Here is a 27,587-nt window from a genome sequence, read left to right as displayed (position 1 = left end):
TTTGCTTCTCGTTGGTTATTTTTAATTTTTGATTCCTGATTGGTGCTCCCAATTGTCTCGTCCCCGATTTCCTCTCTACCAAGTCCTGGAGACGAGGTTCTTGAGACCACAGAGAACCATGACATTCTCCTAATGAGCTGCCTTTGTAAACCGGCTGCTTAGCTCCGTGCTCCGTTTCCCAGCTCTGGACTCTGCATTCCATTCCCGCCGTGGACTGGCACACTCTGGTCCCTCGCCTGGTTTTCTTGCTGGAGGATTAATAAACTGTGACGTGTGTTCAAGATTTAAATAAACAAAAAAGGGAATAAGCCTGGACATGGTGGCTCATACCTGTAATCCCAGCACTTTGGGAGGCCAAGGTGGGTGGATGGCTTGAGCCCAGGAGTTTGAGACCAGCCTGGACAACACAGTGAAACCCCCTCTCTACAAAAAAATCCCTAAATTATTAACCAGGTATGGTGGCACGCGCCTGTAGTCTCAGCTAGTCAGGAGGCTGAGGTGGGAGGATTGCATAAGCCCCGGAGGTTAAGGCTGCAGTGAACCATAATTGTACCGACATACTCCGGCCTGGGCAGCTTACAGTTCTAAACTGGACTCAAAAAAACTCGTGTACAGTTTAAAGAATCATAATAAAAGAGGTACCCACTAATTACCCTGGGAGCTGAGAAACAGGTCATTACCACACTGCCAAGGTCCCCATGCTTAGTTCTGCTTGTGTTTGCATGTGACATAAACAAGGTGGGTCTGTGTATATTTTTCTCTATGTTTCTTCTTTATTCATTCAACTTTGTGATCCTGAAATTCACCCACATTGACACATGCAGCTGGATTCGTTCCCATCACTGCGGTCTATATCCCACTGTAAAAAATACATACCTGGGCAGGGCATGGTGGCTCACGCCTGTAATCCCAGCACTTTGGGAGGCCGAGACAGGTGGATCACGAGGTCAGGAGATCGAGACCATCCTGGCTAACACGGTGAAACCCCGTCTCTACTAAAAAATACAAAAAACTAGCCGGGCGAGGTGGCGGGCGCCTGTAGTCCCAGCTACTCGGGGGGCTGAGGCAGGAGAATGGCGTAAACCCGGGAGGCGGAGCTTGCAGTGAGCTGAGATCCGGCCACTGCACTCCAGCCTGGGCAACAGGGGGAGACTCTGTCTCAAAAAACAAAACAAAACAAAACAAAATAAAAACATACCTGTTTATCCATTCTACCTTGGTGATCATTTTAGTCACTCTCTGCTTTTTTGCTAGTATAAATAATCGTGCTGTGAACATTCATGGCTCGGAGCACATGTACCTGTGCAAGAGTTTCTGTGGATTTTAGGCCAACGGTTCCTCTTGGATTACGGGGTGTGTCCACATTCAACTCTGTTGGGTGATTCCTGACCCTTTTCCAAAGTACTTGTGTTAATACCAGCTGATACTCTTATGCGCCTAGAAGAGCATTGCAGCCACTTCCGTTTTCCTCACAGCCGTGTCTGCTCTTTCCCCCTCCAGTGTAAGTTTTGGTTCTTCTCTCCACTCTCTGGTTCCCCTGCAGTCCTCCACTATTTCCTTTATTTTGCTCGTTTTCTTCTTGTGGTTTTCTATTTTATTAGTAAGGCCAGTCTTTATGTTTCCTGGACACCAAACAATTGTCTGATTATTTTCCCGAGCCCCAGCACGTCACATTCACCTGCACGAAATGCTTTAGAGGTTTTCCCCTCCCTGCTTCTACAGCAGCCTGTCCCAGGCCCCCGTCTCCCTGTGCGTCCACCCTCCGAAGTGGCGAGCCCTGCAGGCCCGGGACTGGCTCCGAGGCATCTTCTCATGGCCCTTCCCTGGGCCTGGGATTGTGCCTGTGACGCTGCCCCACGCAGGAGGCACCTTTGACTCTCCTGTGACCTGGCCCCTCAGAACCAGGGAGGACGAGGGACCGCAGCCCCTGGCTTGTGCTGTCTCCTCGGCTCTTCCTGCCTCTCCCTGCTCTCCCAGATGGAGCCTTGCTTCAGGAAATACTCCTTCCACAGTGCAGCTCACATCGCCGGCCTGGCTGATTCTGGAAGCTGTATCTCCCAGGGCTGACAAGAGGGTTGGAGGAGGGAGGACAGCCCCTGTGGCCCCAGGAACTGGCAGCCCTGCTGTGCCAGGAAGGCTGTCCAGGCAGCTTCAGCTCCTGCCCCCATCCCAGCCAGGCAGGCGAGGCCCAGGTGGGCAGGCGAGGCCCAGGTGGGCAGGCGAGGCCCAGGTGGTCCATAGCACGCCTCCCACCTCATCCCCTCACCCCTCACCTGATGTGGAGCCCGGCACTGAGCTGTCAGAGGCCCCGTGCTGGGGTTTTGCAGTGCCTTTTTCACGTGCTTTCATGGGTGCGACAGTTGGGACTGGGAGGAACTGCACTGGCAGCTTCCAAGCACACGATGTTGCAAACCAGAAATTCATTTCGTTTACTGTTTAGCCTTGAATCCCTATCCACTAAAAGAAAACAAAGAATGACTCACTCCAAGTTATGCTGTAATCAGTAGAGAAGTTCGTTGGAATCGAGATTCCCCAGGATTCTGCAAACCATCCCTGCAGCCTCTCAAATGTACCTCGGCCATAAGAAAGTTTCTTGGAGGACACAGGTGCCATCTGAGGGGGGCGGCCTAGAAAGGGGTGAAGACCAATTTTTAAGGAGCTGGAGGCTGGTTAAGACAATTAGCGTGTTCTTCTCTGTTCAGTGCTGGCTTTGCCTCCTCAATTTCCCGCCGCATCCTGGTTGTAACCCAGCAGCCGCGGGCAGCAGCGGCAGTCACTGTGTCTCCTGCAGTGTGTCGTATACAAAGGCACTCGGGAAATGTGTGTGGATTGAAAGAGAAATTTGCAAAGAAATTTCGTGTTCTGATCTCTTCAGAATCTTTTCCCTGCGGGGCACTTTGGATCTCCCTGACATAGCCCTCGCTGGGGTCTCTCCCTGACGTCGCCCTCGCTGGGGTCTGTCCCTGACGTCGCCCTCGCTGGGGTCTGTCCCTGACGTCACCCTCGCTGGGGTCTCTCCCTGACGTAGCCCTCGCTGGGGTCTGTCCCTGACATCACCCTCGCTGGGGTCTGTCCCTGACGTCACCCTCGCTGGGGTCTCTCCCTGACGTAGCCCTCGCTGGGGTCTGTCTCTGATGTAACCCTTGCTGGGGTCTCTCATAGCCACTGGCCCCCTGATGCTGGGTCTGTATTTCTTCCCCCGGCCCCTCTCTCCTGCTTGTTGATTGACTAAAAAAAGAAAAGTGGCTTCACAGGGTTGGTTTTACGTGTTTTTTGGTGTGTGTGTGGGGGGGGGGGCTTTTTTTTAAAAAAATACATTAAGTTCTAGGGTACATGTGCACAACGTGAAGGTTTGTTACGTTATGTATACATGTGCCATGTTGGTGTGCTGCACCCGTTAACTCATCATTTACATTAGGTATTTCTCCCAATGCTATCCCTCCCACCTCCCCACAGCAGGCCCCAGTGTGCGATGTTCCCCACCCTTTGTCCGTGTATTCTCACTGTTCATTTCCCACCTATGAGTGAGAACATGTGGTGTTTGGTTTTCTGTCCTTGCAATAGTTTGCTGAGAATGATGGTTTCCAGCTTCATCCGTGTCCCTACAAAGGACACGAACTCATCCTTTTTATGGCTGCATCGTATTCCATGGTGGACATGTGCCACATTTTCTTAACCTAGTCTGTCATTGATGGACATTTGGGTTGGTTCCAAGTCTTTGCTATTGTGAATAGTGCCGCAATAAACATATGTGTGCATGTGTCTTTATAGCAGCATGACTTATAATCCTTTGGGTATATCCCCAGTAGTGGGATGGCTGGGTCATATGGTATTTCTGGTTCTAGATCCTTGAGGAATTGCCACACTGTCTTCCACAATGGTTGAACTCGTTTACAGTCCCACCACCAGTGTAAAAGTGTTCCTATTTCTCCACATCCTCTCCAGCACCTGTTGTTTCCTGACTTTTTAATGATCATCATTCTAACTGGTGTGAGATGGTATCTCATTGTGGTTTTGATTTGCATTTCTCTGATGGTGAGTGATGATGAGCATTTTTTCGTGTGTCTGTTGGCTGCATAAATGTCTTCTTTAGAGAAGTGTCTGTTCATTTCCTTCACCCACGTTTTGATGGGGTTGTTGGGTTTTTTTCTTGTAAATTTGTTTAAGTTATTTGTATTTCTGGATACTGGGAGCATTCTCTTTGAAAACTGGTACAAGACAGGGACGCCCTCTCTCACCACTCCTGTTCAACACAGTGTTGGAAGTTCTGGCCAGTGCAATCAGGCAGGAGAAAGAAATCAAGGGGATTCAGTTAGGAAAAGAGGAAGTCAAATTGTCCCTGTTTGCAGACGACATGATTGTCTATTTAGAAAACCCCATTGTCTCAGCCCAAAATCTCCTTAAGCTGATAAGCAACTTCAGCAAAGTCTCAGGATATAAAATCAATGTGCAAAAATCACAAGCATTCTTATACACCAGTAACAGACAAACAGAGAGCCAAATCATGAGTGAACTCCCATTCACAACTGCTTTAAAGAGAATAAAATACCTAGGAATCCAACTTACAAGGGATGTAAAGGACGTCTTCAAGGAGAACTACAAACCACTGCTCAGTGAAATAAAAGAGGACACAAACAAATGGAAGAACATACCATGCTCATAGATAGGAAGAATCAATATTGTGAAAATGGCCATACTGCCCAAGGTAATTTACAGATTCAATGCCATCCCCATCAAGCTACCAATGACTTTCTTCACAGAATTGGAAAAAACTACTTTAAAGTTCATATGGCACCAAAAAAGAGCCCGCATTGCCAAGACAATCCTAAGTCAAAAGAACAAAGCTGGAGGCATCACGCTACCTGACTTCAAACTATACTACAAGCCTACAGTAAGCAAAACAGCATGGTACTGGTACCAAAACAGAGATATAGACCAATGGAACAGAACAGAGCCCTCAGAAATATACCACACATCTACAGCCATCTGATCTTTGATAAACCTGACAAAAACAAGAAATAGGGAAAGGATTCCCTCTTTAATAAATGCTGCTGGGAAAACTGGCTAGCCATATGTAGAAAGCTGAAACTGGATCCCTTCCTTACACCTTATACAAAAATTAATTCAAGATGGATTAAAGACTTAAATGTTAGACCTAAAACCATAAAATCCCTAGAAGAAAACCTAGGCAATACCGTTCAGGACATAGGCATGGGCAAGGACTTCATGACTAAAACACCAAAAACAATGGCAACAAAAGCCAAAATAGACAAATGGGATCTAATTAAACTAAAGAGCTTCTGCACAGCAAAAGAAACTACCATCAGAGTGAACAGGCCACCTACAGAATGGGAGAATTTTTTTTTTTTTTTTTTTTTTTTTTTGTGGAGATGGCATCTCACGATGTTGCCAAGGCTGGCCTCAAACTCCTGAACTCAACCAGTCCTCCTGCCTCTGCTGCCCTAAGTGCTGGGATTACAGGCATGAGCCGCCATGCCCAGCAGGGTTGGTCTTTAAATGATCTCCAACCCACTTATCCTGGAGGTGACAAGCAGCACACTGAGGTCTTCCAAGTGGGAGACTCTTCCTCAGTCTGGGCCTCACAGGCCTACGGAAGGTCAGGATCATCGGGGGCCCCCAATTCCGCAGCCAGCCCAGCCACTGGTGGGAACTGGCCGTGCTCGCCAAGCCCGAGCCCGGCATCCCTGTGGCACCTGCTTCCCGGGCAGGCGGCCTGTGCTCACCGCGCGCGGCCATCTGTTTCTCCACGCTGTTTCTTTCTCTCCTGGTTCTGCTGTTACTTGCAGTTTGGATTTTTGCTGCAAACAGCTTTGCCAGAGGGCCCCCTCCGGAGGCCTGTGAGTGCATTCAGGAGTGGGTGGCTGGTGCTGCGGTGGGCGGCTGCCTGAGCACCGCTCCGTCTGTGCCTGGCTCACTCTGGGCTGCTGTCACGGCGTCCCTGGGGGACCCGGATGGTCACACTTCCTCAGTGTGCTGGTCGCCTCCCACGCCTCCGTGGCTTTGCCGGAGAGACCCGCTATCAGGGCAGCCTCCTGGCCTCCCACGTGTGGGCGGTGGCAGGAGGAGCGGGCTCCTGGTGCCCACCAGCCCCCAGGGCAGTCTGCCTCATGGGGACTCCTGCACTGTGCCCCTGTAGGCGGACTCATCCGTCCCACCCTCCCCTGCCCCTTGCCTGGGGCGTCTACCTGAGCGGTGCCTGTGCACTGGAGAAGTTTGCCTCTGAGAGATCCAAGAGGCTGCTGACTTTCTCAGCGCTGTGCCCCAGTCCGCGAGTTCGTTGTTCACACCCAGGCACACGAAAGGAGTCCCGTCGTTCACAGCAGGCACAAGCTGAGTGCCCACTAAGGGCCAGGCCGTGAACATCCCACTTCATCCCCACGGGAGCCCATTGTCCCCTGTGCCAGTTGGAGAAACTGAAGCTTAGAGCGAGGCGGTCACGAGCCCAAAGACGCTAGATGTGCCTGATGGAGCCAGGCTTGAAGCCAGATGTATCTTCCTCCAAAACACCTTCTCACAACTCTATTCATCGAATCACTTACTCCTCTAATGTTCACTGAGGATTTGCCATGTGCCGGGCACTGTTTGAGGCCCTTGGAAAACAGCCGTGGTGAACTAGCTGTGCCTTGAGCTTGCGTTCTAGTGGGGACTGGGCCTGGGGGTGGGGAACAGACAATGAAACCTAAATAAGCAGATCATATCACACATTAGGTCTGAATAGGAAAAAGAATGAGTAGGTCAGGCACAGTGGCTCACACGCAGCACTCTAGGAGGCTGAGGCAAGAGGACTGCTTGAGGCCAGAAGTTCAAGACCAGCCTGGGCAACATGGTGATACCTTGTCTCTGAAAAATAAAACATCATCCGGGCCTGGTGGCATGAACCTGTTCCCAGCTACTCAGGAGGCTGAGGCAGGAGGATTGCTCGAGCCCAGGAGTTTCAAGCTGTAATGAGCTAAGATCACACCACTTCACTCCAGCCTGGCAACAGAGCAAGACCCTGTCTCTAAAAAGAGGAAAGAAAAGAGAAAGAACTAAAAAGAACTGCGTAAAGGAATCAGGAGTGTTGGGAAGGCTGGGTGGGCGGGAGGTGGCCGTGTTAAAGTAGACTGACCACCACTGCATACCCATTAGGATGGCTGTTATCTAAAACGCAGAAAGCACCAAGCCTTGTTGAGGATGTGGAGAAATTAGGACCTTGTGCGCTGTTGGTGGGAATGCAAAGAGGTGCGGCCGCTGTGGAGAGCAGCGTGGCGGTTCCTCGAAACGTTAAACAGAATTACCACTGGGCCCAGCAACCCCGCTTCTGGGACTACGCCCAGAAGAACTGAAAGCAGGGACTCAGATCGATGTGTGTACACCCGTGTTCCTCGCCACATTATTCTCAAGAGGCAAAACATGGGAGAAACACAAGTGTCTGTCGTGAGACGGACGAATACACAAAACATGGTATAGATGTAAATGGTTCCCGTATTCTTCAGCCTCCCAGAGGAAGGAGATTCTGACACTCGCTGCATCTCAGATGAACCTTGAGGACACAGTACCAAGTGAAAAGAGCCGGACGCAAAAGGACAAATACTGTAGGATTCCATTTATATGAGGTCCTAGAACAGCCAAATTCTTAGCGACAGGAAGCAGAAAGGCGGTTGCCAGGGGCCGGCAGGGGAGGCAGATGGGGCGTCAGTGCTGCACGCGCAGAGTTCAGTCTGGGGTGATGAAAAAGTCCAGAGGATGGATGGTGGCGATGGTCACACAACCCTGTGAATATACTTAATGTCACTCAACTGTATACCTAAAAGCAGTTAGAATGGTGCGTCGTATGTTTTGTACATTTTATCACAGGTAAGAAAGGTAGACGGGCCAAGGTGGGCTTCTTTGGAAAGGTTCTGTTTCTGCCGACTTGAAGCAGAGGCAGCAGGAGGCCAGCGGCTATCTGCAGGGAAAGTGGTCCAGGGAAGGGGGTGCTGTCTCACGCTCAGGGTGTTCACAGTGAAGCCGGGGGGCCAGCGAGGCTCCCCACTTTCTAAGTACTGGGCCCTGGTTCCCCTAAGGCAGGCGGCAGGTGGTCCTAGAAGGCTCCCTGGTTGTGGGCAGTAGGGAAGTGGGCTGACGTGGTTCACTGAAACACCCTGGCCCACCAGAAATGCAGCCCACAGCTCCTGACATTTGACTCTGTGGGGCCCCTGGGCGACCATCACTTTCTCAGCCATAGCAGGTGAGCTCAGAGTGGGCAGAGCTGGGAGCCCTGCAGCCTGCAGCCAGCCTTGACTGTGACAAGGTGCAGGGTGCAAATCCACCCCACAGTTTAGCTGATGGGACGCTGTCCAGACACAGCAACCACCCTGCCTACTCCCTCCTCCCTGCTGGGCCTCCTGCTTTTCCCCAGTGCCATGCCCTTCTGTGTGTGCCCCTGGAGAAGGGGGCGGAAAGCTAAGGAGAAAGCATCTGAATTTGGTCTTTCTCTTGCATTCATTTGAATAAAAATTTGGATGAGCCGATTCTCCTGCCCGTTTTTCAGATGCCAAGTGACATTGGCTGGCACAATGGTGCCCCTCCCCCTAGCCAGCTGTCTCGCAGATGGAGACTGGGGAGTAGAGGGTGGCACCCTCCTTCAGGAAGTATTTAATAAGCTCCTAGGTGGTGCCCAGCCTGGAAAAACACACCCATCCCCTCTTCTCAAGAAATAATTCAAGACGCATGTTCTCCCGAGGTGCCAGAAAATTCTTCTGATGAAAAACAGAAGCCGAAGAGAACTGGGCCTTGCTGAGATCTTCCTCTGGGCGTGGCATGAGGCTTGGGGAGGGGGGAACAAATGTCCCCGTTTTCCAGCTAAGCGGAAGCTCCCGGCCCTTACGTGGGAGTCCGAGGACTCGCAGAGCTGGAAGTCCACCCGGGCTGCTGGACAGGCTCTTCCTACTGGATCAGCTCCCTCCCCCTGCCCTCAACTAGATCAGCTCCCTCCCCTGCCCTCAGACCCTCCTGTTCCAGGCCGAGGCTGCAGGCTGGAGAAGTACATTCGGACAGAAGTGGCCTTTCATCCCTGTCTTCTCCTTAGTTGCCAACGTGGTGACTCCCGACTCTTACATCTGGGGGACTCCTGAGTCCCTGCATCTCATCTCCTTGCCCTGACCTTGTAAATGGTTCCTTCCCAGCCTGGGTTCTTGCTCCCATGGAAAGCCCAGCCCAGTGTGGCCCTGACTGTCGTGTAACAATCTGCATCTCTGAACTGGGCTTTGGGTCCCAGGACCCGGTTGTCCTCTGGGCCCCTGAACTTTGCCAGCTGCTGCCAATCCCACATTGACTTGAGGGTCAATGTCATGGCCGTGGACCAGCTCCTGATACTCCCTGTCTGCAAATTAAATCCGAGAAGCCTCTTCTGCAGGAGTCCCGGCTGGTTCATCGTATTGCACCTGGCACCTCGTAAATTCTAAGTATCATCTCCATGACATTTGAGCTGGAAACCTGCTCCTAGGTGTGGCCCCCAGAGAGGCTGTGCTCCCCGGGAAACAGGCCACAGATGCACGTGGGAGTATTTTTTGTAAGAGAAAAAAACCCTGGAAATAATAACCTATTATACATGTCCCTTCACGTAGAAAGGATGAATTTTGGCTGTGAAATAATAGGCAGCAGTGAAAAACATAACTGCAACTAAACTCACCAAAGGACGCATTAAAAATGCAGTGAGGCTGGGTGTGGTGGTTCACACCTGTAGCCCCAGCACTTTGGGAGGCTGAGGCAGGAGGATTGCTTGAGCCCAGGAGTTTGAGACCAGTGTGGGTAACGAGGCGAAACCTGTCACTACAAAATGTTTTTTAAAATTAGCCTGGTGTAGTGGCTCGTGCCTGGTGGTCCCGGCTACTCGGGAGGCTGAGGTGGGAGGATTGCTTGAACCTGGGAGGTGGAGGTTGCAGTGAGCCACGGTGGTGCCGCTGTACTCCAGCCCAGGCAACAGCGTGAGGCCCTGCCTCAAAAAAACAAACAAACAAAAAAAACAAAAACAATGTTAAAATCTTCATATAACTATTAACTCTCCAGAGCTTAGCTAATAGCCTGCTGTTGACTGGAAGACTTACCAATAAAGAACATTCAGTCAACACATTTTGTGTGTTATATGCATTATATATATACTATATTCTTACAATAAAATAATCTAGAGAAAAGACAATGTTATTAAGAACGCCATGAGCAAGAGAGAATTTACTCTTCACTGAGGGAAGCAGGTCATCGTGCTGGTCTCATCCTCGTCTTCATGTTGAGTGGGCTGCGGAGGAGGAGGAGGAGGAGGAGGAGGAAGGGCTGCCTTCGTTGTCTCTGGGGTGACAGAGGGAGAGGAAAGTCCAGCTCGGAGTGGGCCTGTGTAGCCGCAGCCCATGTGGTTCATGTGTCAACAGTATTTATTTAGAAATGCGGCCGGGCGCGGTGGCTCCCGCCTGTAATCCCAGCACTTTGGGAGGCTGAGGCAGGCGGATCACGAGGTCAGGAGATTGAGACCATCCTGGCTAACACGGTAAAACCCCGTCGCTACTAAAAATACAAAAAACTAGCCGGGCGTGGTGTCGGGCGCCTGTAATCCCAGGTACTCGGGAGGCTGAGGCAGGAGAATGGCGTGAACCTGGGAAGCGGAGGCTGCAGTGAGCCGAGATCGCACCACTGCACTCCAGCCTGGGTGACAGAGCGAGACTCCATCTCAAAGAAAAAAAAAAAAAGCATACATATGTGGTTTTTTTAAACTAGAAAAGCAAGAGATTGCTTAATACAAAATTCCAGATGGTGGTTACCACTGAGAAGGGAGGGTGGGTGACGGGAGCTGCTCAGATCCGGCACCATTTTATTTCCTGATAAACTCACAGGTATTTACTCGAATACGATTCTTTGAAATGCTGTGTGAAATACACTTTTGTAGGTTTGCTGGCTTTGACGGGCATACACCCAAAAGATGAGAGGAGGTCACTAAAATCAGGCAACAAATAAGAAGCTTGAACCAGTGATACGGAGAGAGACCTGTAAGATCTCCCAGAATGCAGAGGAAAAGCCAAAGAGCTGAACGTGGTCAGGAGGCAGCGATGGCTCTGGAAGACGGAGAAAGCAGCGGAATCCAGAACTAGAGGCTTTCCCTGAGAGGAAACAAGGCCCGTCGGAAATGAGGTGCTGATCGAATACGTAATTGGAAAAGTGTCCCCAGATGTCGCCCCCGCACTGCACCACCCTCGAACCCTGCTGAGGAGGGCTCGGCCCAGACAGGGTTTCTCCTTGGCTTGGGAGCGTGTTTCTGAGGCTGTGTTGAAACACAGGCATATTTGTTGTCCTGGGAATTGAATCAAAATCATGAAGCTCCTCTGAAAAGACCTGGCTCGGTCTAATTGGCTGGCCCAATTTTCTGCCTCCAGCCCCTATTCATTTCCCGCGTGCAGCCCGCTCCATCCGGGCACAGGGCACGGCTTCACAGCCGAACACCATGGGACAGGCCTGCCCTCTCTCAAGCCGGTGGCACAGCAGCCTCAGTACCCGGGCTCGAAAGGATTCCATGCTGCGTGCCGGCTGAACGTGAGGGGAGTGTGTGTCAAATGTTGACCACACGAGTCTTTAAGGGCAGCAGATGAAAGTGTCATTGGCCTCCGTGGATTTGCTGAGCTTCCAAGAGCATCTGGACAAAGGGAGAAGATGGTGTGCAGGACCAGAGAGCAGACAGGGGCTCCCGTTCTCAGCAGCTCTTAGGGACCTTTCCTCATCACAGGTGACGTAAGAGACGATACAAAGGCCATGGGGCGTCCGTGGGGCACAGACCCCAAGGCTGGGCTACAAGGCAGGGTGAGGCCAGACGTGAAGCTTGGCAGCCTGTTGTGAAGTTCTCCCTGATCCAGGGGCACGCAGCCCCGCAGCCATCGGGAGCCAGCGCTGGGCGACACCTCCCTCTGTGGCTGGCAAGCGCTCCTCACGGGTAATTGTGTAGAAGCCGCGCAGAAGCCAGCCCCTCGCCAGGGGTTAATGGAAGCCAAAGCATTTCCTCTAGTTCTGAAATAATCTAGCCGAGGTGTTTAAATCATCTGTCAAGAAAACAGCGCCCTCGGAAATCTGTTTCTCACTGCCGTTTTTCCTTTCTACTGTGCTGGCAATTGCCTGCCTCCCAGACTGACCTGGTTGCTCAAAAACCCACTTGAAATGAAGAGGAAACTCAGGCTCTGGAGAAAGCCGTGCTCTCCTGGGCTGAGTGGGGAGCTTTGCTGCTCCGGGGGGATTTGGAAGAAAGGGCAGGTGCAGGTGCGTGCTCTGTCTCCTGGGGTGTGAATTCCAGCCCATCTCCTGGTGAGGGCAGGGCCCTCCGACTGGGTACAGGGGAGCCAGCCAGTGGGGGGGCAGCGGGCTTTCCAGGCAGGATGAATTGGATGAATCTGTGCACTCCCACTGGGGTTGTGGGGAGTACAGTGATGCTGGAGGCTGTCTCCCTGGCTCACCAGCACGCACGCAGGTGCACACACACACACCCCCTACACACACCCCACTGGGGAGCACAGTGATGCTGGGGGCTTTCTCCCTGGCTCACCAGCACGCACGCAGGTGCACACACACACACCCCCTACACACACACACACCCACACACACCCCACTGGGGAGCACAGTGATGCTGGGGGCTGTCTCCCTGGCTCACCAGCACGCACGCAGGTGCACACACACACACCCCCTACACACACACACACACCCACACACACGCACACCCCACACACATGCACACCCTACTGGGGAGCACAGTGATGCTGGGGGCTGTCTCCCTGGCTCACCAGCACGCACGCAGGTGCACACACACACACACCCCCCACAGGGGCCTTAAAGTGTCATCTTTTAAAACACAAATACATGAATCCTCCTGGAAGGGGTCTCACTTCGCTTTGAGCTCACACCTCAATTAGGAATGAGTTAGCACTTTAGAAGGGATTGGACCGGATGGATGCCTGGGTGGGGAGAGAGGCAGGAGGAAGAGGCTGCCCACAGCTCTGCCCAGCTGTCCTGGCACGGCTCACACCCTCTTGGGGGCTTGGATCCCTTCCTTGTGCTTTGCCCCCTCACGCTGAACATCTGCCGCGAGCAGAGGCTCACCCTGGGCTGGAAGTCAGCGGAACCCTCCCAGAACAGAAGGGCCCGAAGGCAAGGCATAAACACTCATGCAGGAGAGAAGACAGCCCACTGTGGATCTGTGCCCCTGGCCTCCCGTCTGCAAGACCATTGGATTTTGCTTCCTCAGCTCGATCTTAGAACTGTACAGGAGATGCTTAATAAATGTGATTTGGATGAATTAATATCCACTGACTCTCTCTTCAGATGCTGTTTGTGTCATTTTCCCGAGGTCAGGGAAGGAAATAATGAGGAAAGAGTTACCCTAAACTTGATTCCTACTGAACGGAAAAGGACAACAAGGAGAAATTATAAACAGAGCACAAGAGAGGGAAGAGGGAAGGAAGGAATAAAAGAGAAAACCATCAGCAGATCAAGTATTTCAGGATGACAAAGCTGTTTCCTAGTTTTAATTCTGCTGGTTATCTTAGCTGGATATGTGTATGCATATATGTCACTTTTGAATATTCAAAGCTACACTTATCTAATCACGTATATTACAATAGACAAAATAACTCTTGGCCAGGTACCTGTAATCCCAGCACTTCGAGAGGCCAAGGTGGGAGGATCGCTGGAGTCTAGGAGTCCGAGACCAACCTGGGCAAAATGGTGAAATCTCATCTCTCTTTAAAGAAATTACAGAAATAATTAGTTGGGCATGTTGGCACACGCCTGCAGTCCCAGGTACTCGGGAGGCCTAGGTGGGAGGATCGATTGAGCCTCGGAGGTGGAGGTTGCAGTGAGCCGAGGCTGTACCACCACGTTCCAGCCTGGGTGACAGAGCAAGGCCGTGCCTCGAAGAAAAAAAAAGTCTTCCCTCTTCTTATAAAGTGTAAGGGACCCAAAGTGTTTATTTCCAGCTACTTTTTGGGTTTTATTGAGACAATTTGGAACTTTGGGTCAGATTTGTTTTGTTAACTGATTCTTTTATATCTACTTTCAAAGCATAATTTCTTCCAGATTTTCATGTTTTGTAGTTATGGGTACATCAGTAATTTAGGCTGAATTTTGTCTTTCGTGGACCACCATGAATTCTCGGGTACCACGAGTTCCCCATTCCCGAGATTTTTATTTTACTTCATCCGCTGGTCACCTGAGCTGTGATACACCTGTAAGCAGGTGCTTGGGGAAGAATGGCTGCACCTCTGTGTTCCGTTTTTCCCGATACCAGTCACAGGTGAAAGCGTCGTCCTCCACCCTTAGAAGAGCAAATGCTGACCTCTTTCTGCGTTGGTCCCGCGTGGTCACAGATGCGTCCATCAGGCCTTGTGACATGCTTCGTGCACTCCTCACACCGATCAGCGGAAAACCACCATGCAGTGGTCACACACACACGCGGATTCCGAGTCCCCATCCAGCGTGCACAGCTCGGAAGGGTAATCCTGCTGTCAGCACTCTATGGACTCTGACTTCCCATCCAATGTGCACAGCTCAGAAGGGTAATCCTGCTGTCAGCACTCTATGGACTCTGACTTCCCATCCAATGTGCACAGCTCGGAAGGGTAATCCTGCTGTCAGCCAGAACTTTGAGGTAGACTGGTTCTATTCGGTTTTGAGTGACAGATGACATTTCCGGTAGAAAACAATGCTAGAAACAAGTATGTATGTTACCTCAGCACACCTCACGTCAGCTGGGCTTGTTCAGTATTGGTATGGGTCCAATGCTCTTGGAGAGTCCAGCTTGTCGCACGTGGCCAAAACTGTGGCTTTGAAACCTGATCAGAGATCACTGCCCAGCCGTCTTGGAAAGTAGCGTTGTGTCCACTAACAGCACGATACCCCCAGGCCCTTGTTTCCTGCTGGACCCAGCTCTGCCTGCCCCTCTGCAGTGAGACTTTGGTTCCCCTTGAAAACCTGACGAGGTGACTGCGGCCAAAAATCTGACTCTGAGTGGTTAGGTGGGGGCAGTGATGTGCCAGAAGGAAATTGGCCTTCAGGGACAGAAGTGTCGGTGTGTTCCCAACTTACACTGACCTTCTCAAACTAACCATAACCTCACAAAGTCTCTTCCATGGCAGAAAATTTTACTTACTATGTTCCTTTCCTTTCCTGAGCTACCAGCTTTTCTCCCTTAAGCTGCATCCGGACTCAGGATACCAGCCACAGACTGTGCCGGCTCCCCACGAGTCGACCTGCTGTGCAGACTGAGGATTTAATAATATCAACATCCAATTACCAATCTGTTACATTTTAATTTTAATCAAAGTAACACATCATATGGTTTTAAAAAATCAAATTGTTCAGAAGAGCTAACGCTGGGGAATGGCAGTCGCCCGGCAGGCTCCTTGCCAGCACGTCACCCGCTGCTGCCTGTTCGTCCACGTGTGGTTCCTGCCGTGCCTTTCTTGATTTACCAACTTGGGAGACTCTCTATTGACTCCTGGCCACGCAAGGTGAGGAGCTGGCTAGCTTGGACTGCTCTGCTTCCCGTCTCTCCCCTGATGTTGATCATTTTGTTATGACTTTCAGCTCTTTGATTAAGTTTGTGACTTTGTATAATATTCTCCTCTGTCGTCATCCGTCAGCTTTGGTACCCTGGACTCCCTCTGTGTGAGTTGTGGGTATGGAGGCCTCCTCTTCCTCCCCCACGCCCACCTCCCTCCTTGTCTAGTTGGTATCTTTACTTGTAGATTGCCAGCATTTACATTTAGATTCTGTTCTTTGCTATGATTAATTCTTCCATGCTTTATGATTTGTGCCCAGGTCTTCAGGCAGGTGACGGAGTGATGACACCAAGAGGCTAATGTCATTGAAAGAGTTTCTTGCTCACAGTTCCCGAGAGGAGGGGACCACCTCGTTGGGCAGGGCCACGTGGGGAAGCACCAGAGCCAGTCGTGGGCAGAGGAGAGGGGAGAGCACGTCCACAGCCTTTACTGGGGCTCCTGCAGGGACAGCAAGGCGGGGCCGGTCTGAATAACCCCGCGGGCTTTGTGGCACAGGGGCTGTCCCTCGTCGTCTGGTCCCTGGCTCTGCATTGATTTAGGGCAGGGGAAATACTGGCTTGGTGTGTGGGTGTTAGATAAAGGAGATGGCTCGGGGCGTGGACTTAGGATTCGTTTGATGGTTTGTCGCGTGACTTTTGCACACCCACAAAAGCTGGGTCACAGGGAAGATGTAAACAGCTTGGCCAGGCTGGCCTCGAATTCCTGGCCTCAAGTGATCCTCCCACCTCAGCCTCCCAGAGGGTTGGGATTATGAGCGTGAGCTGCTGCACCTGGCTGGGATTTACATTGTAAAAAAATTATTTTGTAGACCAGGCACAGTGGCTCACGACTGTAATCCCAGCACTTTGGGAGGCCGAGGTGGGCTGATCACGAGGTCAGGAGTTCAAGACCAGACTGGCCAACATGGTAAAACCCCATCTCTACTAAAAATACAACAATTAACTGGCGTGGTGGCGGGCGCCTGTAATCCCAGTTACTCGGGAGGCTGAGGCAGAGAATTGCTTGAACCCAGTTGGCGGAGGTTGCAGTGAGCCGAGATCGTGCCACTGCACTCCAGCCTGGGCTAGAGACTGAGACTCCGTCTCAAAAAAAAAAAAAAAAAAAAAAGTAAATAAATATTAAACATCTTAGGCTCAAACGTATGCGAGGATCACATTTTTATAATGACCTTGACCCCTAGACCACCCCAAGGAGAATGTTCCCACTATTCTGAGCAAACATTCCTTTTCAACTCTGAATTTCTCCAACCCTGTCACATTTTAATTTACCCAGTATTTGGGCCATGATGTTCTGGTGTAACTTTTAGTTTTTCCTGGAGTTTTTATTGACTGTGTTTCTTATTGACAACAGAATAATGAAACTTTACGTCCCCTTTTATGCAGTTTTTTATTTTACCATCTATCGTGTGGAGCCTTCTGTTTTCCTGTGAGATCCCCTCCAGACCCCGGAGTAGTTCCTGATTGCTGCCTTCCAGGAGCTTCCCCTCAGCTCACCTTTTGAGTTGGAGACCGTTTCCGGGATCCTATGTTTTCCTCTTTCTTGTTTTTCACTGGTGTTTTTCTGGAACCCGTCCTTAAGTACTTCTTAAAAGGAGTGTGTGAGAGGGAAACTCAGCGTCCTTGCCAGTTTAAAAATGCCTGTATTCTGCCCTCCCATTGGGTTGATAGAATTCCAGATCCAGAGTCTTTCGGCAGCCACTGTTCCAGCGGTAAGTCTAAAGCGATTCTGAGCCTGCTTTCCTTATAGGTGGCCTATGTTTTCCACGTTAGTCAACTCGCGCCACCGTAACGACATACCACGGACTGAGCGGCGCAAACCGTGGGAATTTGCTTCTCACCGCTCTGGGGAGGGGGAAGATCAAGGGGCTGTTTCAGATCCCTGGTGACTTCGGATCCCTGGTGAGGGCTCTCTTTGCGGCTTGTTCCCGCTGTGCCCTCACAAGGCAGAGAGAGAGAGGACGCACATCCTTCTGGCGTCTGTCTCTTCATAAGGGCAGCAGTCACCCTCATGGCCTCATCTAAACCTAATTCCCTTCCCCAGGCCCATCGCCACTCACCAGCACATGAGGGTTAGAGCTTCAACATGTGGATTTGGGGTACACAGTTCAGCCCCCAGCACCCCCGAAGAGCTTGTGCTTCTCCTAAGTAACCTGAGTTACTGAAGCCTTGCAATTTGGATGTGTGTTCAGTTGACTATTTGTTGGGTATCTGCCGTGCGCTGGCACCTGCCGGGCGCTCTGCTGGGCTCCCGCTGTCATGGAGCTTTCCCTGCAGCAGGAAACAGACACAGAAACAGGTGCTCCTAGCCCAGGGTGTGTGTGTAGCAGTGGAGACATGCAAGATTCTGTCGGTGGAAGCTTCTGGATAAAAGTGATTTCCCAGAGGCTGGAGATGAGCTAGTCCAGGGAAGCGAGAAGTAACAACATCTTCAAGAGGAGAGCTTAGTGTGGTCAAGGGAGTGCGAGCAGGTGTGCCTGGTGCTGGGGTAGGGGGGTGAGATGAGGCTGAGAGCGAGGCCGGGTCCTGGGGCGTTGTTGGCCTGCTGTGGAGTTTAACTTGCCTGTTATGTTCCTGGGAGGCCAGCATTGTGAGTGTGTGTTCAGGTGACGGGGGAGGGAGGGGTACTGCCTCTGCTCTGCCCGAGAGGGTTGGCCTTGAAGAGATCTTTCACCGCAGTATAAGCGGGAAGACCGCTGTGTCACAGGTCATTTCCCGTGGTTCTCCAAGACTGGTTCAGTCTGGAGCTTGTTAGGCAGACAGAGCGCAGTCTACCTCGAAGGCAAGGTCTCCCCTGTGTCCCCCGGAGACAGTACCTTTGCTTGCCCTTTGTTGTCCATGTGGCCAGTCAGTAACAAAGCAGGCTCCTTACTGGGTCCCGGGAATCCGGAGATGGCTCAGGCACGGCCCTGCCCTTTGAGAGCTCACAGCCTCCTGCTCAGGAAGGTAGGTGAGTCAGCTCCAGCCCGGGCGTGGCATGCTGTGCCAGTGGGACCACATGGCCTCCAGGAGCTTGGCAGAGAGGCCCTGATTCTGCACAAAGGGGCACCCACTGAAGGCCTCCAGGGGAAGCATGGCTGCCTGTTAGAGATGCCGATGAAAGGCACTCCACGGGGAAGGACCAGCAGGTGCACAGGCCACAGACCGTCCCCTGCTCTGACCTGTGGGGCTGGGGCAGAGAGGTTGGACCCCGGGGCCAGTGGATAGGCTCACCTGAGCTCAAGCCAGGTGCACTCTCAGGGTGGCGTGGGAGAAGGCGTAACACATGGAAGGGGTGGAGCAATGGAAAGAGAGGGGTCTTCAGGCTCCCCCTGCCCCACCCTCTCTGGTGGCAGGTCCATGAGACTCTTCTTTCCAGCGCCAGCCTGACAATTGCCACCTTCTCCAGCCACAACCATTTAGGAAATGCTAGTGATTAGCCATTGTTATGGTAATTAAAATTCCCTGGGAACAGCTGGGCGACTAGCCATTAGTATCTGCAGTCAGATTGGCCGTGAGCTGAAACGGTGATGCACACCTCCACGCAGGGAGAGCAGCAGCACCAGGAGCATTTACTGCTGCCGGACACCCCGGCCACTGCCATGGCGGCTGTAGATCTTTTCTCATTAAATGGCATTTTCAAGGCTGGCTGCTTTGCCGGCCTTATCACAGCAAACCACACGTGGGGAGCCGAGTAGGATTTTGCAGAATTGCTCGGCTTCTCCAGAAAGGAACTGATTTTCAATCTGGGGGATGGCCTGGGGTGGGGTGGGGGTTAATTCCCTCAAGGGCTTTTCCTGCCACTGTTCCCTGTGGGGAGCGGGTTGGGGAGGGGCAGATGTGGATGCCAGACAGCGGGTGAGGGGCCCAGATGCACAGAGCAGAAGTCACGTGATTAAGGCTACCGTGGCGTGTTTTCCAGAGTGGGGGCGGGCAGCGAGGAGAGAGAAGGCCTGTGGGTGTGCATAGATTGGCCTGGGGGTGGGGGTTGCAGCTCAGAGCTCAGCCCAGCTGGGGTCGTTTGCACCTCACCTCACCAGACCTGCTCTCCCATGCGGAAGGCATGTTCCAAAATACTGACAGTGTGTTTTGTGCACGTCCGCATGGGTGCACCTCCCGTGCTGGCTGATACACCTGTGTGCTCCGGTCCCCGAGGCTAGGACTTAGGAACTGCTGCTCCTCATGCTGGTCCAGATCACCGGCCACGCTGGGTGGTCAGGGTGAGTCCTCAGACCTTCCACCTGGACTCCAGCGATAGCACGAGAGAGTGGGGGCAGAGGCCCCGTTACGATGGACTCACAAGGAATGGCTGATCCGTCGGGTGCTCATGGACCTGCCCACAGATCCCCAGGGAGGAATGTGGCCTGCCCGGCCTGTGGGGTCCTTGCCCCTGCTGGGCATAGATATCAGGGTGAATCCTACGCAGTCGATGGGCTTTTTTTGTAGTTCAAAAATGATTGACTTAGCCGGCCGTGGTGGCGTGTTCCTGTGGTCTGAGCTACTCGGGAGGCTGAGGTGGGAGGATTCCCTGAGCCCAGAGTGTCAAGGCTGCAGTGAGCCATGATCGTGCCACTGCACTCCAGCCTGGGCAACAGAGTGAGACTCTGTATCAGAAAAAAAGGTTGACTACCCCCAAATGGCTGAGCACCAGTGGCAGTTCAGCCTGATGCTTGGGGTCGTGTGATCTTTATCTGTCTTCCAAAAGAACTTCGCTGAGCAGTGATTGTCGAGTGGGGATGGGAGACGGACTGTTGCAGCAGGAGGCAGGGCTGAGGCACGGGCTGGGGGCTCGGATATGCCAGGGGAGGCCAGGCAGTGAGGGAGGAGAGGCTGGGAGCACCCTGGGCAGTCAGGGAGGCTCACTGGGCTTTCCTCTGCACCCGCACACCCCCTCAAGCCCTTCCTCTCTATCCCTCTTAATCTGAAATGGGAAGTCCATTTGCTTAATTACAGGAGCTTGGGTGAAACCCCCAGGCCTCTTCCCCAGGAAGGTGGCAGACTGTAGGTTGAGACGTGGTGCAGCAAACGACGCACAGCTGCCAACACAGCCATTCAGCCAGCGTTTACTGAACACCTACGATGTGTCAGGCGTGTGCTAGGAGCTTGAAGACGGTGGTGAGCAAGACGGCTGTGATGCTTCCTCCTGCTTGGTGGGGCCTGGTGGGGGGACAGATGACAACAGAAGGACCAGCCAACAGGTGGAAGCATCCCACGCACCTGTCAGCCGATGACAAAATGTGATCTATCCGCGCAGGGGAACGTTGCTCAGTCTCGGGAAGGAAGGACATTCTGATATAGGCTCCCGCATGCGTGAACCCTGAAGAAGTGATGCCGAGTGAAATAAGCAGCAAAGAAGGACAGACACCGTGCAGCTCGCCTTATAGGACATGCATAGAGTAGTCATATTCCTAGGGACAGACAAGGACAGACACCGGGCAGCTCGCCTTATAGGACGAACATAGAATAGTCATATTCCTAGGGTCAGACAGCAGACTGGGGTGGCCGGGGCCAGGGCGGCGGAGAGCTACTGCTTAGTGGTTACAGAGTTTCAGTTTTGCAAGATGAAGAGTTCTGGAGACGATTGCACTTAGGGTGATACGTTTTGTGTTATGAATATTTTAACACAATGAAAACATTTAAAATGTTTTTAAAAAGGACCATGCACACCCAGAGGCCAAACCCGTGGTCCATGGCTACAAAGGAGAAGCCCAGAAGGCCGTGAGGTGAGGACTCGCTGGCACCGATGAGGTTACGGGAGGTTACAGTGTGCGGGAATGCAGCTCTGGGGCTTCTTAGTCCTTTCCCCTGATGCCTCACGACAGAGATGGCTCGGCCACGTTGCCACATCACCCTGAGCATCAACCTGCCGGCTCCCCATTAAACAGAGCCTTGACTGGCTGGGCGTGAGGTGGGGGCAGCGCTCTCAGCCCCGAGGCCTGTCCTAGAGGTGGTAGGGCAGCTCCGTTGTTCGCCCTGCGCCGTCACTCCGGTGACCTCACGTCCTGACGGACACCTCTCCCCAGGCCCACCGTGGTTCCGTGGGAACCGCCCCCCATCGGGGTCCACAGAGAAGGCCTTGGATTCCACCAGGGAATGTACGCTGAGGTCCCCACCCTGAAAACACTCACTGGGGCCTCCTGGGAACGTGGCGTTTCCTCCTGGAGGGTGGCCTGACTCTGTGTCATCATCCGAACACACACAGTTCTCGACCCTGCCGTCCCGCTCTGTGGAACACAGGCTGAGTATCATTAATCAGAAAACCCAAAGCTGAAATGCTCCAAAATCTAAAACTCTGAGTGTATGATGCTTCAAGAAATGCTCATTGGAGCATTTCAGATTTCGGATGCTGAACTGGTTAAATATAATGCAATTATTCTAAAATTCGAAAAAAGTCAAAATTGGAAGCACTTCTGTCCCAAGCATTTTGGAAAAGGGCAAAATCATCCCACGTTTCCTACTAAGGCAATAACCGACAACTGGCCCGATGCGGTGGGTACGGGTGATGGCAGCGGTGGGTACGGGGTGAGGGATGTGGGTATGGGGTGAGGGATGTGGGTACGGGGTGAGGGACACGGTGGGTACGGGGTGAGGGACGCGGTGCGTACGGGTGACGCCCGCGGTGGGTACGGGTGAGGGATGAGATTGAAAACGCGTGTCCCTCGGTGGGGCACTGGATTAATTAAGTTTAATGAATCCAAACTGTGGAACAATGAGAAATGATGATGGAGAAATTATGAATCCGGAGCGACGGCGTGATGTGTCGTCAGGTGTTGAGGGGCGGGAACAGGTTGCGTCTACATTAGCCCAGTTTTCAAACAAACAAACAGTTTGCCCAGCCAGGGTGTGAGGAACTTCCCACCGCCACGCTCCGCAGGGCTGTCTGTGTGCGGCGATGTAATAGGTGGCCTAGTTTCATTTTGCTTTTTTGTTATTGTGTTCATTGTGTGTGCTAGGTATGTATTTTTCAGGAAGATAAAAAAAGGGAGAGGCTCATGCTTGTAATCCCAGCACTTTGGGAGGCTGAGGCGGGCAGATTGCTTGAGCCCAGGAGTCTGAGACCAGCCTGAGCAACATGGTAAAACCCCATCTCTACAAAAAATACAAAGTTAGCTGGGTGTGTTGGTGCGCACCACCTACAGTCCCAGCTCCTCAGGAGGGTGAGGTGGGAGGATCCCCTGAGCCTGGGGCGGGGAAGGCTGCAGCGAGCCGATCGCACCACTGCACTCCAGCCTGGGTGACAGAGCAAGACCCGGTCTCAAAATAAAAATAAGAAAGAGAAAGCTTCCGTGGCGGGTGGGGGAGACAGTGCGGTGTGTGGTTCAAAGCCTGCACAGGCCTCGCCGTCCACAGATGGCTCTTAAGGGCTTGCTTCATTGGTGTCCCCCGGCCCAGCCCACGGCGGAGGACAGGGAGGCGGCGCGCTCAGGGCAGGATGGGCAGAGCCTTTGCTCATCAGTGGGAGGCTCAGCGAGCCCTTTGCCGGCCCCTGTGGTCCCCGCGGCCTCTCGGACTTGGTCACCTGCTGTAATGAGCCTCACAGGAGCTCTCCAGAGACGGGGTGGCCTTGGTGGCTGCTGTGTGTTTGCTTCTTCCTTCCGTCGGGCGGTCCCGTCTGCTCTGGGGTCCTGCCTGTAGGACACTAAGAGTCCACACTGATGTCCGACCCCCTGAGGATTTATTCACCACTCATCTGTAGTTTAGTGAGCAGCTGCTTTGCATCTGTAAACTGTTGGGTGAGACTCTGGGGCCTTCTGTGTGAAGTAGAGGCCCAGGAACGGTGTGCTGGCCTTGGGGAAATTGCTGAACTTGTTGGAGCCTCAGTTTCCCTACCTGAAAGGTGGAGATAATAACCAAGCTTCTTTGAACCCTGTAATCAGCACATGCTTCTGGGAAGGGGGGAGGAGACTGGCACAAAAAGCAGGCCCTTCACACAGGGCGGCTGGGAAGGCCAGTGAGGGATTCACGCCAGGGACCTCGTCTGGACTTGGCGGTCCGTGCCTGGTACTCTGAGCAGAAGGAGGTGCCCACAGCCTACTTGGCAGTGCAGACGCACATCACTCTATGAGTGGACGGTCAGTGCTGCTCAGTTAGGTGCGGAGTCTATGCAGACCCATTGCTACGGTCGAGTTTCTCTAGGAACCATCCGGGCAGATTTTGGGTAGAGAGCACGGTGTGTTCTTTTGCCCCTGGGATGACCCTGTGCACCTGAGCCTAGTAAAGGCTCTGAGAGTTCCCGCAGCATGGATCCTAGTAAAGGCTCTGAGAAGTCCCGCAGTGTGGAGCCTAGTAAAGGCTCTGAGAGTTCCTGCAGCGATGGAGCCTAGTAAAGGCTCTGAGAGTTCCTGCAGCGATAGAGCCTAGTAAAGGCTCTGAGAAGTCCCGCAGCAGTGGAGCCTAGTAAAGGCTCTGAGAAGTCCCGCAGCGGTGGAGCCTAGTAAAGGCTCTGAGAAGTCCCGCAGCGGTGGAGCCTAGTAAAGGCTCTGAGAAGTCCCGCAGCGGTGGAGCCTAGTAAAGGCTCTGAGAAGTCCCGCAGCGGTGGAGCCTAGTAAAGGCTCTGAGAGTTCCTGCAGTGATGGAGCCTAGTAAAGGCTCTGAGAAGTCCTGCAGCAATGGAGCTTGGTTTAACCTAGTACTTTTCAAGTGTATGTGATTAGAAAACTTTTTTGTTGTTTTTTGGCCTGGCTCTTGTTAATATCCCACAGTATTAACGTGCAGAGGAGGTTTGGGGCGTGGGAAGCAATGTCTCAGAATCAGGTGGACTCTGGTCTTCTGGTTTTAAATTCTTCTACTGGGGAATTGGCCCACCGGTGATAACGCTGTTTGTGTTTGCCAGGTGGGAGGAGGGGGGCGGCGGCGGTGGTGCCCATGGGTTTCTCCTCTGTGGAGAGGCTGCTCTGTGCCTGGCACTGACCCTTGAGGCTTCACGGTTATTCTTGGGCCTGATCCTCAAGTCCTCCCCGTGAGATGAGTCTTGCTCCTGTGTTTGCCTAACGATGAAGAAACCGAGGGCTGGAGAGGTCAGTGTTTCCACATCACACCGGTGCTGGGTGCCGGACCCGGGATTCAAATTCAGGACGTCAGCTCGGAACCTTGGCCTGCCCTTCTCTGAGAAGGGTCATGTCAGTTGAGGTTTTTGCAAAGTGTTCGTTTACAGGCTCCCACGCCTCCCACACCTCCTGACTAAATACCCTGAATTTATTTCCTTCATCAGAAAAGAGACTACACAGCATGTGGTGCTTTCTGAAGGAGGCATTAAAAATTTAGGGACCTGAACTCAGTGGCTGCTCTGAATTCCAGTCGGTGGTTCTCTCTAAGACGCAGTCCTTTCTGCTCCTGTTGGAGTGGCTGTCCCATCTGAGAAGCCTCAGAGAAGAGCTTCCAAGGGCTGTGATGTGGCCCAGCCCGGCTCTCCCTCCAGCCTCTGTTGGTCCCCCCTGGAGCCCTGAGCAGAAGGGACGGGAAGGAGGCGGGCAGGTGGCATCTTGTGAACACCTTCTGGGTGCCGTGTGCTCTGCTGAGCACTTCCAACTTTCTCAGAAGCTATCACATTTAATCAATTTAATCAATAAGGAAACTTAGGCTCAGAGAGGTAAAGTAACTCTCTCAAAGCCACACAGCAAGTGTGGAAGCTGCCATTGATCCAGCCTTGCTTCCAGGGACAGCAGGAGTGGGGAGCCTGGGTGTCTGAGCCGGGCGTGGTGGAGGAACAGAAGGACCCCTCAGAGCCCAAGGGCTTGTGCGTCCCAGACCAGAGCACCTCCCACTCTTTTGAGTTCAGGGTGGGCAACCTTGGATTCCTGGGGCTCTGCCCGCCTTTGGGGATGTCTGGCCAGGTTTAGGGTGACTCCTCACCACTTCCCCAGGGCAGTGATAAAGGGATGCTCTGCACCTACTTGGGCCCTAGCGGGCACCCTCTGACCCATCTGGCTCTCAGAGTTCCTGGGGGACCACATGGGGTCAAGAGGGGCTCCTGGGAGGCTCAGGACCCAAGGAGGACAGAACTGAGGCAGGAAAGAGGGTGGAAAGTCAGTGGCTGTGCCCTGGGGGCAGCCCGAACAAGCCTGGAGCTTTGTGGCCACTTCTGAGCCCCTCTCCCAAGGGACGGTGACAAACATGGCGAGAGGGGGTGACTCGACGAGAGGGGACTTGGGACAGCTGAGGAACCGCGGGTGTTGTCCTTGAGAAGCTGGGGGTCTGGGCGTGGCACCGAGGAGAGCTGGGGGATGGGGAGGTGTCTGCAGGACCTCGCGGCTGGGAGGGTCCGTCCTGTGCAGCCCTGTGCCTCGGGCCAGCAAGAGAAGGTGCCCAGGAGGTCGGCTGGCGGGAAGGAAGTGCCAGTCACTGGCAGATCTAGTGGAAACTCAGCAGTGCCTGGTGGCTTGTGGGCTTCCTGTCACTAGGAGTTTTCCAGCAGGAGCCGGACAGGCCTGGGGATGGGCAGGGGTCTGACTAGGCAAGCTCTAGGATCCCGCGTTGTGGAGGATACAGACGGCAATAGTGGTCAGTTTTCACAAACACTTCTCACATGCTGGGCCCGTACGGAGGTCCCTGCTCTGCAAGAGAGAAACAGGAGGACGTGGACTTGTCTTTAAAGCAGGCGTAGACCCAGGTGCAGCGGTCCCGGCTGCTGAGGAGGCTGAGGCAGGAGGACTGCATGAGCCCAGGAGGTGGAGGCTGCATCACTGCACTCCAGCCTGGGCAACAGAGCAAGTCCTCAACTCTAAAATAAAGGAGAGAAAGAGGTAGAGAAAGAAGGTTTGGAGGGTTCATGGGACTTAGCTCCTAGTTGTCCTGAGTCCTGGAAAGGTGAGTGACAGCCCAGCCCATCAGCCGGGGAGGGCAGAGCCAGCGTTCCCACTCCCACTCTGCTCCTCGCTCTCCGCGTCCTGCCTCCCGTCATCTGGGCGAGGAGCAGGAGGGGAGACTCCTCTGCATCCTGTGCCCCAAGCAGCTCTCTCCCCCACTCAGGTCTGGAAGAGGTCGGGGGCCTGGTTCTACAAAGGGCTCCCCAAGTATATCTTGCCCCTGAAGACCCCTGGCCGAGCTGATGACCCCCACGTCCGACCTTTGCCAGTGGAACTGGCAGAGCGAGAGCCCAGAAGCTCCGAGACCGGCCGCATCTACACGTGGGCCCGAGGAAGAGGTAAGTCCCCTCTGCCTGTCTCCCAGGACAGCCTGTAACGTCTGCGTCGTCAGGCAGCCCGGCAGATCGCGGGCACAAGGCCGGTCCCCCGTACCCTCCATCCACGTGGCTCATTCTGGTGATGCGTCCCCCGTCGTGCCCTCGGCTGCACACCTTCTCCTGAGTGAGCAGCGGGGACCTCCAGCTGGTGATGTTCGCTCTGTGCAGGAGAGCGGCCGGAGGGCCCACGGGGGGCACCTTCACATACAAGTTCTGATCTGGGGGCGAGGGTGCCGTGAGCGACCCTCTGCATCTTCACAGAAATGGGATGTCAATTGAGGTTTTTTGCAAAGTATGAAGCCTGCATCCTTCCCAGGCAGGCCCTCACCCTCTCTTCCTGGCACTTGTCTTGTGTCTCAGTAAGGGAGGACTCCTGGTTTCCTGGCCCTAATGAGTAAGGTGACTTTGTGCCCAGTGCCCCTGGGCGGGCGTTCTGGTGGCTGCACTAAGGTGCGTGTGTCCCAGGTGGCCTCCCCACTTGGCAATGATGGTGGCACCTGGTTGTGGACCGCTCTCCGCAGTTTTCATGATGCTTTGATGTTTGTGGTTTTATTTTCAAAGTTCCTGGTCTCACAACAGGCTCGGAAGGTGGACAGGGCGGTTATTTAACGACTGTGTTTTATAGACGGGTGTGCCTGTGCTCAGAGGAGAGGAGGGATTTCTCAGCAGGTGTGTGGCCGAGCTGCTCTCTCCCTCCCCTGGACGCCGGGTATTGATTCTGGCTGAGGATTTGCCTGCACCCCCCTGGTGGGTCTCAGCAGGGCATCCCTTCTTTCCCCAGGAGGGGTCAGGGAACAGCATGGCCTGAGTCCCTCTTGGTACCCGGCCCCAGGAGCCGCCTCTGAGCAGTGTCTCTCCCCCTCC

General features: G+C 53.3%; 1 protein-coding gene across 12 annotated transcripts in view; it reads left to right on the top strand.

Annotated features, from left to right (window-relative positions):
- The window catches only part of RPH3AL (rabphilin 3A like (without C2 domains)), a 184,650-nt gene that overhangs the window by 105,995 nt on the left and 51,068 nt on the right, over positions 1–27,587 (top strand). For all 12 annotated transcript variants that reach the window (XM_073023845.1, XM_073023844.1, XM_073023838.1 and 9 more), the window contains one exon: positions 26,510–26,684. In XM_073023845.1, the coding sequence (XP_072879946.1) occupies positions 26,510–26,684 (175 nt within the window). The remainder of the gene's footprint in view (positions 1–26,509; positions 26,685–27,587) is intronic.

This window comes from Chlorocebus sabaeus, chromosome 16 (assembly GCF_047675955.1).
Source record: "Chlorocebus sabaeus isolate Y175 chromosome 16, mChlSab1.0.hap1, whole genome shotgun sequence".
NCBI classification, from domain to species: domain Eukaryota; kingdom Metazoa; phylum Chordata; class Mammalia; order Primates; family Cercopithecidae; genus Chlorocebus; species Chlorocebus sabaeus.
This window is presented reverse-complemented; position numbering and strand designations above follow the sequence as displayed.